This window comes from Chiloscyllium plagiosum, chromosome 6, assembly GCF_004010195.1.
Source record: "Chiloscyllium plagiosum isolate BGI_BamShark_2017 chromosome 6, ASM401019v2, whole genome shotgun sequence".
Classification (NCBI taxonomy): domain Eukaryota; kingdom Metazoa; phylum Chordata; class Chondrichthyes; order Orectolobiformes; family Hemiscylliidae; genus Chiloscyllium; species Chiloscyllium plagiosum.
In genome coordinates, this window is record NC_057715.1 from 119137446 (window position 1) to 119153909 (window position 16464).

General features: G+C 42.4%; 1 protein-coding gene across 1 annotated transcript in view; it reads right to left on the reverse strand.

The window, feature by feature from the left end:
• The window catches only part of ilk (integrin-linked kinase), a 61264-nt gene extending 54771 nt beyond the window's left edge, over positions 1–6493 (reverse strand). Inside the window, exons 1-2 of the mRNA XM_043692734.1 lie at positions 6416–6493; positions 4564–4802 (exon numbers count right to left, since the gene is read on the reverse strand). Coding sequence (XP_043548669.1) covers positions 4564–4652 — 89 coding nt within the window. The 5' untranslated portion in view covers positions 4653–4802; positions 6416–6493. The remainder of the gene's footprint in view (positions 1–4563; positions 4803–6415) is intronic.
• Positions 6494–16464: the final 9971 nt, after the last annotated feature.

The window sequence follows — 16464 nt, forward strand, 5'->3', positions numbered from 1 at the left end:
CCAGTACCAAATCCAATGTGGCCTTGCCCCTGTCTACATACTGTGTCAGGAAACCCTGCTGCACACACTGGACAAAAACTGACCCATCTAAGGTACTCAAACTACAGTGTTTCCAGTCAATATGTGGTAAGTTAAAGACCCCCATAACAACTACCCAGTTCCTTTTGCTCCTATCCAGAATCATCTTTGCAATTTTTTCCTCTAGATCTCTGGAAGTTTTCAGTGGCTATGGAAAACTCCCAACAGGATGACCTCTCCTTTCCTGTTTCTAACCTCAGCCCAAACTACCTTAGTAGACGAGTCCTCATTAAATGTCTTTTCTGCCACCATAATACTGTCCATGACTAACAATGCCACACCTCCCCCTCTTTTAAGACCTTTGCTGTTCTTACTGACAGGACACCAGAAGCAGAAATGTTTTTCTTCTTTGAGGCAATTATTAGATTAGATTACTTACAGTGTGGAAACAGGCCCTTCGGCCCAACAAGTCCACACCGACCCGCCGAAGCGCAACCCACCCATATCCCTACATTTACCCCTTACCTAACACTACGGGCAATTTAGCATGGCCAATCCACCTGACCTGCAAAGATATGGACTGTGGGAGGAAACCGGAGGAAACCTACGCAGACACGGGGAGAATGTGCAAACTCCACACAGTCAGTCGCCTGAGGCGGGAATTGAACCCGGGTCTCTGGCGCTGTGAGGCAGCAGTGCTAACCACTGTGCCACCCCACGGTGGCACAATTATGAGCACCTCTGACAAGGCCAGTATTTATCACCCATCCAACCTCATCTCAGAGCAGGGGAAGTCTTCTAAATTAAGCAGTGGCTTAATACCACACAGTGGTTGTTTCAGAGTGGAGTGTAGCCGCTCAAAATGCTGGACTTATGAAAAAAAAAGAGACAATAAATGAGGCATGCTGGGAAATTGAGGCGAGCCTTTGCCCAAGTGACTGTGCTGAAAGATACTGAAATAAACAAGCTGCAGAATCCAGACAGACTGCAGCTACAGACAGAAAGTATGCAATTGACCCAGCTGTTGCAGACAATACAATATACACTTGAATTGGAATTGAATAGATTGACCTGAATGCCATCCCCAGGACAATCAAAAACCAGACACAGTGATATTTCACACCCTTATTTGGAGAGGGCTACCTACATGTGCCTAACGCCGCCAGGAATGGATGCCCAAGGACCACCCTGCTATCGACATGTCGATGCCTGGTTAGGTCCGATCGATCAAAGTGATTGAGCCCTGATCAATGTATTTGTGGACATCGACGACCCTCCAAAAAGGGCATGAAGACTTCTCAGTATGAGAATTGCCACAACACCACCGTCAGGAGCAGTAGCGAGACGAACCACTGTGAAGAGAAGACCACCCTGAGATCACCGGGAGCAGAAGACCAGATGATCATCGCCAAGTGGAACAAGGCCAAGATTTTATATGGTGGTATATGATCATCCAGAGTTAAACTAAAGCACAAGATAGCTGATTAGATTTATAATGTAAATAGTTAGTTTGTTGTGTATTTTGTTATTATAGTATTAATTGTGTTAAATAAATAAATAAATATCCTCATTTATCACTACTAAGAGTTGACTCACAGTTTCTTTGCTAGGTATAAGAGTTAAAACACACTGTATGGCAGGCGCAACACAGAGGGAGGGAGTTGGACAACAGCTGCAATGATTCCTCTTCATAAGGCAGCCTGTCCCCCATCAAAACACTTAGAGGGCAAAGGCCGCACAAGGTCAAATACAGAGCTAAGCTCACTCTTCACTCTCCCTATCAAACACTCCCAGGACAGGGACAGCACATGGCTGAATACTGAGTAAAGCCGTCTCTACTCTTTTCAATGTCAAGTCAGTTCCCTCTATTCTTTTCAACCGATAGCAAAGCTCCCTCTACACGGTCCCCAACAAACTTTCCTTGAACAGGGACAGCACAGTGCTTGATAGAGTAAAGATTCCTCCTGAATTTTTTTAAATCAACCTGTTCAGGCATGTCATTACACACCTCTACAGTAAGTGGGACTTGAACTCAGGCCTCCTGGTTTAGAGGTAGGAACACTGTCACTGCAGCACCAGAGCGTTCTATTGTCCCTGTCAAGCACTCCAGGGACAGCATGAGGTTAGATACAGAATAAAGCTCTGTCTACTCTTTTGAACATACTGTCCTCATCACTTATTCCCAGCACAGGGGCAGCATTGGGGTTGGAGAAGCATATTTTGCTCAGACAGGTGACAACATTGACATTTTCATCCTGTTCCCTTGCAATCTAACACACAGCTAACAGTCACAAACTCACACAGACCCATCTGTACAACATCACAGGAAGCCATCAACTGGAATGTGTGCAAAATTGTTGCAGCTCTAGGCAGTATTCCAAGCTCAAAATTAAACAGAATGACAGAATGGTTGAAATATGCGGAAGTGGGAGTTTCATAAATCAGAATAACACTGCTACCTTCTTCCTTTGGGGCACGTTTTTAAACTACAGACTGCCATGTAGACAATTCCAGGAGAGTTAATGAGCAATGCAGTCTGAAAATAAAGCTGACACTTGATTTTCTTTAAAAGCTTTTGTTACGAATGCCAAACCACACTGCTAAAGATGCTGATCACACTTTTTTATACATCATTTTTCTTTTCCTTGCAGGCATGGATTCTGATTTTATAGGTGTCAACCATGACTCATCGGGTCTATGGCTTCAACACCCAACCTAAAGCCTCGATTCCATTCACAAGGTTAACATTTTCGGAGCACTATGAAATGCTGCATAGAGGACCAATGCTGACGGAGCGCCGCACTGTCCGAGGGTCAGGGCTGGGGGAGCGCCGCACTGTCCGAGGGTCCGGGCTGGGGGAGCGCCGCACTGTCCGAGGGTCCGGGCTGGGGGAGCGCCTGACTGTTGAAGAGTATATACTAAAGGGGTTGATAAGCTGCATGGGCTGGATATTGTTGTAGTTTGCAACAGAACAAAGGCCAGAAGTGAAGAAACATTATCCATAAGGGGATCAAATCCAGGTAAACATTTCAGCAGTGAAAACAGAAAATGCCGGCAAAAGTCAGTTTCATCTCAAAACTCAGCATCTTTCAAGATTCTGACATACCTTAACTTGGGACCTGCTATTTGTCTTTCCACAGATGCTGCCAGAGCTGCTGAGTTTCTCCAGGATATGTGTTTGTTTCATATTTCCAAAATCGCAGTACGTTGGTTTTTATTTTAGGATTTCAGCAAGATAACTTCAATAGGATATTAATGAGAAATTATCCAGTTTCTTTCAGTTCTGTTCCCTTCCCTTCCTGGGATTTTATTAAGACGAGAAAGCTCATCCAAGGGCTGTGACAATGTCAGATGAATGGAAACGGGGAATCCGAGCCCAATCATTCATCTTGAAATGTGTTGGAGCATAAGTCTCCAAAATACACCTCTGATCAGTGACTACTGATTATAGCAGGATACCTAAGGCATTTCTTATGCCACTTGCGTCATGTGATTTGCTGTCACATACCACCTATTGCTATTCCATTTCCATTAAGTTCCCCACAAATTTTATATGAGGAAGCAAAACATGCACGTCAAGCATTTAACAGCACACTATCCGTAACAGGCTTGATTCTGATTGTACTGAGAATGAACGATTAAAAATAATAGTTACATCAAGTGAAAATCTAAACTGGAGATTTCATAGAACCATAGAATCCTGACAGTATGGAAACAGACCCTTTGGCCCAACAACTCCATAGCGACCCTCCAAAGAGTAATCCATCCAGACCCATTTCCCTACTCTATATTTAGCCCTGACTAATGCACCTAACCTACACATCCCTGAAAGCTCAAGATTATGTTGCGCACAAACTTCGTTCCTCTCCTGTTCATCTAACTATATCAACAGATACCTCCTTTCCCGCCTACCCCGATACTAATCAAGTCCCTATTGCCTCTAACTGCATTTACTCTAGTTGCTTCAAACACTCAACATTATACCCAAGCTTAACATTTCACTGGAGTACATAATACTTCTTTAGGGGAAATCTTAAAACAAAATAATTCCTTCTGAAAGAGACTATATATTTTTATTTTTTGTGGTAATAACCTAAAAAGGAGATCAGACTGTTATCTACTTAAAATACCAGAAGTGTTTCGAGCAAGGACGGGGATAGGGTGGAGGAAGGAGGCGAAATGAAATTGTTGTGTACATTTGTAGCTGTTTAAGACTCGGCTGCTTATGGAACGGTGACACTGAAAGGCAATGAGAGTCTTTTGAGTTTGATGACAGTTCTGGAAGTACACACTGTGTGGAAGGCAGCAACATGTCGGGATGAAACAATGAGCAGGAGGCACCAAATGTGTTTTGGGGGTTAAATGGACAATGGGTGCACAACAATGTTGTCAGCTGGTAGATGTTATGGTTACAGACTTCATGTTCAGTACACAAGATAGTGTTCCTATCACATGATCATGTCATAACTCCAGCACCAACTTTAAGACTGCTTTAAGTGAAACTATTCAGACAGTCCGACGGATCGGTCAGAATCTGGCACTCACCCCTGATTCAAGTCATTTTCAGTGTTGTCCAGCCAGAGCCGAACTGCAACTGCGTTGCCTTCCCGGCACTGGGTAAAAATGTCATCCATCCTGTTCGTCTGGTCCTCACTGCTCCAACTTTGCTCCCGTTAGACACTAGGTGTAGGAGACAATCTGAATACGTTGATCCAAACGAGCAGAGAGAATCCACCAGATCTGTGCCCTAGACAGTTAAAATCCAATCTGACCAATAATGCAACCTGAAAAGAAAAACAAGGTGGGTTCAACGACAACAACCAGTGCTCCCCATAACAGAGACCAGAGTCTCCTGTGTGCTCCTATCACTCACAGGAAGATTACTCATTGAACCAATAAGTGGTTTTGTTCCCCTTCAAAACTGAACTGTATTCATAAATTCTGAGAAGAAAAAGACCAAATGTATTTAATCTCCCACATCCCCAAAGTCTGGTCCCAAGCACCGACATCACCACCCTGGTATCTCAGGCTGAACCACACTGTCTACAGCTTTGCAGTTCCATCTGAGTCTGGGCTAAGTTACTGACCTCACGCCCACTCCACCACCAAGAACAACTGCTCACACCTAACATATGCTCATCTTAACTTAACAGAGCAGTGCAAATAATAGAGAAAAGAGACCACCACTGGAGGTAGTCACCTCGTCATGCCAAAGTACACAGGAGATCAATCAAAGTTTGAACAAAGAAGCTTGGAGTCTGCTGCCATGGTCCTCTTGCCTGCAAGTCAGAGTACGAGGAATTCACTTCTCTTCAAGGGGCTGCAGTCAGCTCGAAATCCAGCAGATCACAGAGTGTAGTAATGAGGCAGGGCTGCACTGCTGGAGGTGTAGTACCCTGGGTGAATCATTAACTGAAGCGTGCATTAGCTCCTTGTAGGTGAACATTAACAGTCCCACAGCACTATTTAAAGAAAAGCAGGGCTATATTTATTCTTCGATCATGGAAGAACATCTGCAGACAGGTTAGGAGAGTGGGCAAAGAAGTGGCAGATGGAGTATAATATGGGAAAGTGTGAGGTCATGGACTATTTTCTAAATGGGGCCAAAATTCAGAAGTCTGAAGTGCAAACAGTCTTCGGAGTTCTAGTCCAGGATTCTCTCAAGGCAAACTTGCAGGTTGAGTCAGTAGTTAGGAAGGCAAATACAATGACGGCATCTATTTTGAGAGAACTTGAATATAAAAGCAGGGCTGTACTCCTGTGGTGAAGTCACTTCCTGTTCCTTTTCTCAGGGGGTGGTAGATGGGGTCTAACCCATGGCTTTTTATGGCTTGTTGGTGTCCATGTATCCTGGTGGCTAGTTTTCTGCCACAAAAAGACATGACCCTCTCTCACTAGTATCCTTACACACAGATGAGGAAGGAAACCACTTCGACTGCGACAACACATCCATCCAAAGACAAGCCAAACAGAGACATGCACGAGAATTCCAAGAAGCATGGCATTCCAACCGGAACTCTATTAACAAACACATCGAGTTAGACCCCGTCTACCATCCCCTGAGAAAAAAAGCAGAAAGTGACTTCACCACTGGAAAAGACATCACCAACCCAAAGAAACCCAAACATATAAATAGAAAGCAAAATTATCAGCAGTGCTTCACCTGAGGCCCACTGAAGATGTTACCTAGTAGGGTGACAAAATGTCTGGAAATGAACCTTCTAGCTCAGCGAGCAAAGCTACATCCAAAACCTCAACCTGACCTACAAATCTTCTCAAAACTCGTTAAAAGAAGCTGTTAATGCTGATGATTCACTGATGCTGAAATTCCAAATCCCCAAAACTGTGCGTGCAGCTTGAAATAAAGGTAAATGAATAAAATACAGGCTTTAAGTACCTCAAAATCAGTCCAGGACATTAGACCGCTGGACACTTTCTGCTGTGGCAGAGGTTTTCTGCAGCTGTACCCAGTTTCTAAAACAAAAAAAAACAAGGCTTTAAATTTATAAATTAAATCAAAATGACAAGACACATGGGAGTTGGTGTTCTGATGAGGCCATTGTTAAGAGTGAAGTAGGTGTCCTTTATGAGGAGTTACAGAGCTAGATATTGGGAGCTTCAACTCTGTGCTGGGGAGACCTGTGTGTGATTCTCCATAGTGTCAAATTCACCAATGTTCATCAGAGAGAGGTCATTCTGAGCTCCTGTACCTGAAAAGTAATCCGGTTAGTGAGAAAAAAAGCAAGTCGGACTGGGCTGTCACTTTTCTGATTTGTTAGGCTCCTTATACGCCTGACTTACCAGAGCTCTAATACAGGACTAAAAGCCAGTAGGGAATCAGTATCAGCCCAGATAGAGCGCGAGGAAGAAAAGGGCCATTAAATCAAAATTACAATTCCAGACCATGTATGGTAATCAGACACTGCTCGGGATCCAGTGCACACAAGGAGCAAGGTCCCGAGGGGGGCAAAGAATGGTTTGCCCAGCCTGTGAATTAATCCCATCAGGTCAGCCACAGAAACTACCATTTGATTTGAAAAGGGAGACTGTAATAAACGTTTTATTTCTGCACCCTCAGACAGTTGAAGCCAAGCAGCAGCTGATACTGCCTGATAGGTGCAAGGGTTAAAGCTGGTCACCTGCTGCAGCCAAATATACGCAGCTTGGGTCCAAGCAGAGTTCAAAGGAAGAACTGCTTGGCAGAAGATGACTGTCTTTCTTCCTATCCTCAAGCTCCAGTTGGTAGGCTTTCAAACCCAAGCTCTACACCACATGCTTGCTCTCCTCCGCTAATTCCTAACTCATACAACATTCTGACCTTACCATTCTCGAACATGTTTTCAAATCCCTCCTTGGTCTCACCCCTGCCTATCTTTGTAATCTCTTGTAGTCCCACATGCCTCAGATTGCTGCATATCTCTAATACTTGACCATCCCAGAGTCCCAATACTCCACCACCTAGAAGCTGCACCTTCAGCTCCCAGCCAACAAGCTCTGGAATTGCCTCCCGGAACCTCACAATTTAAAATTGAAGTTGTGGTCGCCTGTTCAAATATTTCCTCATGGGATTTGATACAATGGCAGCCGGGGGCTGGGGGGGGTGGTCTGGAAGCTTGTACAAGCATGGGTTTCTAACTGACAGGAGGCAGCACTAAAATGGTTTTAGATAAATATTATTAATACTAAATAAATAGCATTGAACATGAATTGAAGAAGTGTGGCGCCAACATTAATAGGTCACAGAATAAGCAAATGTTTTACAATCAGTATTGCATTGACTAGTGCCTGCAATTTCTATGGATTAATACCCCTCACCATAAATAACAGCATTCTACTACTTTTCCAATTACTTGCTGTACCTGCATACTAACCTTGGATGATTCATGCACTCAGACAATCAGCTCTCTCAGTATCTCAGAGGTCTGCAACCTCCCACAATTTAGACGAAATATTTCTTTTTATTCTTCCAGCTAAAACAGGTCATTTCACATCACATTTCATGTGCCAGATCTTTGCCTAATTACATATATTTTGAAGTCTAGTGTCCTCTTCATATTGTATTTTCCAACCTACTTCTGTGTCCAGCAAAGTTCACATAGCTTTAACTTTTCAACCAAGTTGCTTATATAAATTGTGAGCAATTGAGGTCCCAGTATTGATTCCTGTGACAAACCACTCAATATGTCTTGCAAAGACCCATCTATGGCTACATTCTGTTTCCTGTTCATCAGCTGACTTCCTATTCATGTGAATTAGTTGCTCCCTTGTACCACAAGCTTTTATTTCCACAATAACCTTTGATATGGTGCCTCATCAAATGCTGTCAGAAAGCTTAAGTACAGTATGTCCACGAGCTTCTATTTACTAATGTTCCTTCTTTGAGGTACTCAAATAGATTGGTCAAACAGGATTTATCTTTGACAATACCATGTTGACTCTGCCTGAGGGCTAAAAGGATCAAAGGGTATGGGGAGAAAGTGGGAATAAGGTAGTGAATTGGGTGACCGGCCATGTTCATACTGAAAGGGGGTGCAAGCTTGAAGGGCTGACTCCTATCTATGTTTTTTTTGAAAACATTCAATATTTTAGCCTCAACTGCTTTTTGTGGCAGAGACTTCCACAGACTCACCACTCTCTGGGTGAATACATTTCATGTCAGTCCCAAATGAACTACCCTGTGCCCTTACAACGTTACTTTGGTGCTGATCCTCGGGAACATCTTTCCTGCATACACCTTGTATGCTTCTGATTAAATTTTATATGTTTCTGAGAGATTCTCCATCTCAGTCTTCTTAATTTTAGTAAATATCATCTTAACCAATCCTGCCTTTCTTCATATGTAAGTCCTACTATCCCAGGAATCAGCCTGGTAAGCCTTTGTTGCACTCCGTCCATACTAGAACATCCTTCCTCAAGCAAGGAGACCAAAACTGCACACAATATTCCAGGTGTGGTCTCACCAAGGCCCTGTACAATTGCAGCAAGACATCACTCCTCCTGTACTCAAATCCTCTTACTACTAAGGCCAATATACCATTTGCCTTCTTCAGGACCTGTTGAACCTACATCCTTACTTTAAACAAATGGTGCATAAGGACAATCGCATAGACTGCAGATCTGGTTCAGTTATTTCAATCTATTTATTTTAAATTCACTTTATGCACTCAAAGCACCACCCCACCCGAGAGATTTCCTGATTCAGAATGACTTGCCTTAGAAATGGGACCGAGATAAAGTGGTGAATGAGAAGTGTGCTTATTGCCTGCTGACCGGTGAAAGCTTGACCCAGTCCAACTCTCCAATGCTCCTTTGTGTTGAACACTTTGTCGCATTTTCTCTGCCAGGCCACTTTAAAAGTTCAACTTGTCCTCCCCTCGATGGGGCCTCTCAAACTCTACAGTGCTCCGAGTCTTACTGAAAACTACCTCGCACTTGAAATATCAGACGAAATCTCGCAACGTTCATGAATGTAATCGCTAAAGAACGTAGCCAAGTAATTTTTCTTAATAATGGCAGAAAAATGCAGATCTATTAGTAAAACCAACTGCAACACGGGATGATAATTACCTTGAACAAACTACAATAAAAGTATTAAAACAATTGAATATGGTTATGTACTTCTCATTGGAAGACAGAAAGTCTTGAAGTTTATACAAACAAAATAAAATGAAACAAAAACACAGCCACAGGAAACAGGAAGAGGCTATTCAGCCCTTCCAACTCATCCTGCTATTCTATGTGGCCAAGGCTTAGCTACATTTTTGCTCCATTTACCCATAATCCTCAATATCTTTGCTTGACAGATAACCATCAATATCACGACTAAGAACCCCATTTTCTCCCAGCTTTCATGTGATCTTTTGGGGAGTGAATTCCAGAATGCCACTTCCCTTAATGTGAGGAAATGCTTCTTGACATCATCCCTGAATGACCCAGTTCGGGTTTGAAGGTTCTGCCTCCCTCCTGTCTTCTGGATTCCAACTCTCTGTTGATTGGATTAAATCTTCTATCCATCTGAAAGCCCTCAGTCTATTGACTCTTGTTCTCAATTATCAAAGTGCACAGCTGGCAAACTAGATCAATAAACTACAGATTAAGTCATTACATTTCTGAGAAAGCAAAAGGAACCAAGTGGTTTTAAAAATGGAGATGCACATTCTTTTGATTTAGTGTCAATGTGACAGTCGGAAGACTAAGGCTCAAGTGCTCCTGTGGGGACCCACTTCTGGCAGATAATTCTGAAATTATTTTAGGTCTTGGGTGTAAGGTTTACCAATGAGTGCCATAATGCATCAAGTCCAGTTGCACAATGCACTGCCACTGGCGAGCATACAATGAAGAGAAAGCCAAGTATGCAAGCACCCTGCCAGTGCACGACCTCTGCATCACCGAGACTGGTTCTAGTATCTCCTCCTACTGGCATGCAGTAACCACGGCTTAACTGCAGGAGGTTGCGGGGAAGCTTGGAGCCCAGAAATATGATATTCAGCCCCCTCAAATGCATGGTCAAGTCCATATTAAGACCATAAGAAATAGGAATAGGACAGACTATTGAGTCTCACAAGCCTGCTCCATCATTCAATAGGGTCATGGCTGATCAGACATTCCTCATGTTCACTTTCCTGCTTTCTCCCCATAATCCTGAATTTCCCGACTGTTCAAAAATCCATCCATTTCAGCCTTAAATAAACATAAGGATTCTGATCCCACAGATCTCTGTGACAAGGAGATCCAAAGATTCATAACCCTCTCTGAAAGAGGAAATTCCTCCTCATCTCAGTCTTAAATTGGTACTCTTCAATTCTGAGACTATGCCCTCTGATCATAGACTCACTCGCGTGGGGAAATATCCTCTCAGTATTTACCTTGTTAAGCCCCTTAAGAATCCTATATTTCAATGAGATCACTTTTTATTCTTCTAAACTCCACTGAATCCCAACTTGCCTAGCCTTTATTCAAAAGGCAATCCCTCCCTATCAGGGATTATCCCAGTGAACTTTCTCTGAACTGCCTCCAACGAAATAATATATTTTCTTAAATCCAGGGACCAAAACTGCTCACAGTATTCCAGATGTGCTCTCACCAGCATCTTGTACAGTCACAGCAAGACTTCCCTATCTTATACTCCAACCCTCTTGAAATATGGGCCAACATTCCACAAGCCTTTCTGATTACCTGCTTCACCTGTGTGCTAGCTTTCTGTTTTTTAAGCACAGGTTCCCTCAAGTCTCTTTGTATTGCAGTTTCCTACAGTTTTTCTCTATTTAAATAATAATCTGCTATTTCGTTATCCCTTCCAAAATGAACATTTTCACAGTGGAGGAGGCCCAGGACCTGCATGTCCTTGACGGAGTGGGAGGGGGGAGTTGAAGTGTTCACAACATGTACCAGTGTTCGCTACTGCACCCGTTGCACTCGGTGTAGTCTCCTCTATATCGGGGAGACAGGACGCCTTCTTGCGGATCATTTCAGAGAACATCTCTGGGACACCTGTACCGACCACCCTGTGGCTGAACATTTCGATTCCCCCTCCCACTCTGTCAAGGGCATGCAGGTCCTGGGCCTCCTGCATCGCCAAACCGTTACCACCCAATGCCTGGAGGAGGAGTGCCTCATATTCCGTCCTGGGACCCTGCAACCACACGGGATAAATGTGGATTTCAACAGCTTCCTCATTGGTCTAACCAATGTTCTGTACAGCTGCAACATGACCTCCAACTCCAATACTTAATGCTGTTACCAATAAAGGAAAGCATACCAAATGCCTTTTTCACAATCCTATCTACCTGCAACTCTACTTTCATGGTCTCTTTGTTCAGCAACACTCCCTAGAACCTTACCATTAAGCGTGTAAGTCCTGCTAAGATTTGCCTTTTCAAAATGTAGCATCTCACATTTACCTGAATTAAATTCCATCTGCCACTTCTCAGCCCACTGGCCCATCCAATCAAGATCCCACTGTACTCTGAGGTAACCTTCTTCGCTGTCCACTACATCTCCAATTTTGGTGTCATGAGTAAACTTACTAACTATACCTCTTATGCTCACATCCAAATCATTTATATAAATAACGAAAAGCACCGAACCTTGTGGCACACCACTGATCACAGGCCTCCAGTTTGGAAAGCAATCCTCCACCAACACCTTCTGCCTTCTACCTTCACATTATTTGTATCACTCTCTCAAATTGCCTTTCTACCTAGTTTAGTGTTGTCTGCAAATCTGGCTACAGTACATTCACTTCCTTCCTCTAAGTCATTAATAAATATTGTAAGCAGTTGCAGTCCCAGCACTGATCTCTGCAGAACCCCACTGGCTACAGGTTGCCAATCTGAAAAAGAACCTCTTATCCCCACTTGCTGTTTCCTGTTCTTGAGCCAATTCTCTATTCACACCAATAATTACCTCCAACACCATAATGTCTTATGACTTAATCTTAAAGCCGACACCTATGAACCCCATCAAACAATGCTCACTATCTCGTGGGCTTAGCTAACAAGAAACAAAGACACTGGAGCGGAGTCTTTAGTGGCCAATGATCCCTTTAAGAAAGAACCTCCAGAAACGTGGATTTTATGGGCCTCACATGTAGGGTCCTGTCCTGCCCCTGTATACTGTTTTCAAGTTTGAAAGGGAGATGCAGATGCTTGACATCTGTCTCTCCATATCATGCCCTGTCTTTACAGCCAGAAAATCTTTGCAATAAAACAGACTGAAGAACTTCTGAAGACAGATTATAATGCTTCCTTGGCATCAGATGGAAAGACAAAGACACCAGTGAATATCTTTCAAACATTTCTGGAGGTTCTTTCTTAAAGAGATCATCGGCCACTAAGGACTCCTTAGTGGAGCTCTGCTCTATCTTTGATTCTTGTCAGCCAAATCCATGAGATAGTGAGCATTGTTTGATGCTTAGCCGGGAAGGGATTCGTAGGTGCCGGATTTAAGATTAAGTCATAAGTCATAATGGTGTTGGAGATAATTATTGGTGTGAATAGAGAACTAGGTCCAACACGCTCACGCCAATCACATCAAGACATGTTTTGTTGGTTTGGATCTGCATAAAGGATAGAAGACGGCTGCAACCCCAAGAATTATCTCTATTAGGTCTCACTTATTCACATTATTACTTGGATAATGGCATAGATATCCAATTGGTTGTCCATTTTAGACCAAAAGGATAGATCAGGATAGTGTCTAGATGGTATGAAATTAAATACAGTGGATGTCTGAAGAAATCTGGGATTTCAGTGTACTGATCTGTAAAATGCCATGAACTAGTGCAGAAAATCAAAAAAGCTAAGAGAATATTGGCCCTTTTATCTACAGCACAAGGATGCAAATGTTATCCTGCAGTTATACAAAACCCTGGCTAGGCTCCACTTAGTTTACTGAGAGCAGTACACCTGAGAAAGGATATATTGGCCTTGGAGGGAATTCAACGTAGGTTTACAAGAATGGACTTCAGGGGTTAAGTTACAAGGAGAGATTATACAAATTAGGTCTATTTCCTTTAGCATCTAGAGGACTGACAGACAATCTGATAGAAGTCTTCAAAATATTAACAGGAAAAGACAGTACATGAAGATAAACTACTTCAACTGGTTGCACTTTGTAGAATTAGAAGGCCTAGTCTGAGAATTGTTCAGGAGACACCTTAGGAAGCACTTCTACACACAAAGGGTAGTAGAGATTTGGAACTCTCTTCCACAAATGACAGTTGATGCGAGATCAGTTTTTAAATTTTAAATGTAAGATTTATTTTTGTTGAGCAAAAGAATTAAGGAATACGGGACAAAGGCAGCCATTTGGAGTTAGGCCACAGATCTCACCAAATGGCAGATCAGGCTTGAGAGCCCAAAAGGTCTACTCTTGTTCTGCTGTAAACTGCCATACAAGGAGAGAGCCTGTACCTACAGACTACCAGACTGCCCAATGGTCTGGGTCAAAAATAGTTCCCGGGTTCTATCCCAGCCTCAGGTGACAGTCTGTGTGGAGTTTGCACGTTCTATGTCTGAATGGGTTTTCTCCCACAGTCCAAAGATGTGCAGGTGGTTGAATTGGCCATGCAAAATTACCCATAGTGTTCAGGGATGCGAAGGTATAGTTAAAATGTTTTTATTAAAATAAAGAGTAGATTTTTAAAATTAAAATAAAGAGTAGATTCTTTAAATTAAAATAAAAAGAGTAGTTACATCTATTAAAATAAAGAGTAGATGGGTAGGTACGGTGCATTGGTCATGGGTAAATGTAGGATAATAGGGTAGGGGAATGGATCTGGGTAGGTTACCCTTCAGATGGTTGGTCTGGACTTGTTGGGTCAATTGGCCTGTTTCCACATGGTAGCGATTCTATGATGATCGTGCAAAATCCCTCAACAATCAGAACAAGTGGAAAACTCTAGTTGACAACTGATGCAAACAACCATACCAGTTGTGAACACGACCACCTCCATGCGGTTCAAAAGCTCCTGAGAGTCACCCAATTTGCAAATAAAGCGTCAGCAGACATCCTCCTGCACCATGAGCAAAGGACAACTTAATCGGCAGCACGTTTGACAAATCTTGCCTTTTTACGATTAGCTTTAATTGGGTGAGGCATTGCCATTGAAAAAGCAACAGGGGATGAGCGGCTTCCCAGCTCCTGGGCAATTTAAAAAAGACGCTCAAGTGTTGTTTGCACAGAATAGGTCCCTGCATATGAATATGCATATTGGTGCGAGGAAGCATAATAAATCATGTTCTGAACTTGGTTATTTTAAATTAGTAACTAATGTAGCTATTACTGCATTCGGGATTATTCAGCAAGTGTTGTCCAATTATGAATGGGATTTGTTTTGGTTTTTTACAAACATGGGCCAGTTGAATACAGCAGACCCTGCCAATAATGAATAATAAAATAAAAATACTGCATTTTATTAATTAACAGATGTGGGCATCACTGGCAAAGCAAGCATTTATTACCCCTTCCCTAAATGCCCAGAACAGCAAGGAATCAGCCACATTACTGAGGATCTGGAGTCACATGTAGTAGCCTGACCTGTTAATTACAGCAGTTTCCTTCCCTAAACGACACTGAACCAAACAATCAGAAAATTACTGAGGCATTAGACTCATGTAACTGGGATACATGACATTGCTTAATTACAAAGTTAAAAATCACATAGCACCAGGTTATAGTCCAACCCAGGTTTAATTGGAATCACACCAGCTTTCGGAGCGTCGCTCCTTCAACAGATGCTAGTGGAGGGCTCAATCCTAACACAGAATTTATAGCAAAAATTTACAGTGTGATGTAACAGAAATTATACATTGAAAAATTGATTGTCTGTTAAGCCTTTCATCTGTTAGAATACCATGATAATGGTATTCATATCATCATGGTATTCCAACAGATGAAAGGCTTAACAAACAATCAATTTTTCAATGTATAATTTCTGTTACATCACACTGTAAACCAGTCCAACACCGGCATCTCCAAATCTTGCTTAATTACGTTGTAGATTTCACACTTCTTCTATGATGGCTGCAACCTATTAATGGAAGATACAATTTATATGGGCAATGTGAAAAGGCAGCATAAAAAAGTTGATCTGTTAGGGTTATAGCGACGTACAGCATGGAAACAGACTCTTCAGTTTAACTCGTCCATGCCGACCACATATCCCAACCTAATCTAGTCCCATTTGCCAGCAGTTGGCGCATAATCCCTCTGAACCCTTCTTATTCATATACTCATCGAGATGGCTTTTAAACATTATAGTTGTATCAGCCTCCACCACTTCCTCTGGCAGCTCATTCCATATACACATCATCCTTTGCATGAAAAATGTTGCCTCTTAGATTCCTTTCAAGTCTTTCCCTTCTTCCTTTAAACCTATGCCCTCTAAAAAGAGACCTTGGAGTGCAGGTTCATAGTTCCTTTAAAGTGAAGTTGCAGGATAGTGAAGGTGGCATTTGGTACACTTTCCTTTATTAGTCAGAGCACTGTGTATAGGCGATGGGAAGTCACATTGCAGCTCTCCAACCCAGGGAGATGGGGAACCTCGGTCAGTACAGCTTTTAGTACAAAACACAGAATGCGGCATCTCATCAGCACATTTTTATTCACAAATTTTAGAATAATTTGAAACTTGGCCTTGTGTTTGGCCTGAGAGCAAAACAAAAAGCTCAAAAAATGGAGACAAAAAACAGAAATTGCTTGACAAACTCTGCAGGTCATGCAGCACTTTGGAAAAAGAAACAATTAATGCTTTGTGTCTGGCATGACTCTTCTTCAGATCTGAATGTGTTCAAAAATGTTCTTTTATTTACTTCTGACAGAAGCAGAATCCCAGTGCAAAGTAGTTATAGAGTATTAGGGTCATTGTTCATGATGGAGAAAGAGATTTAAATTGGGTGTAAGTTAAGGTTTGAAAGAGACAGAATGAATCCTCTTTCGTAAGAG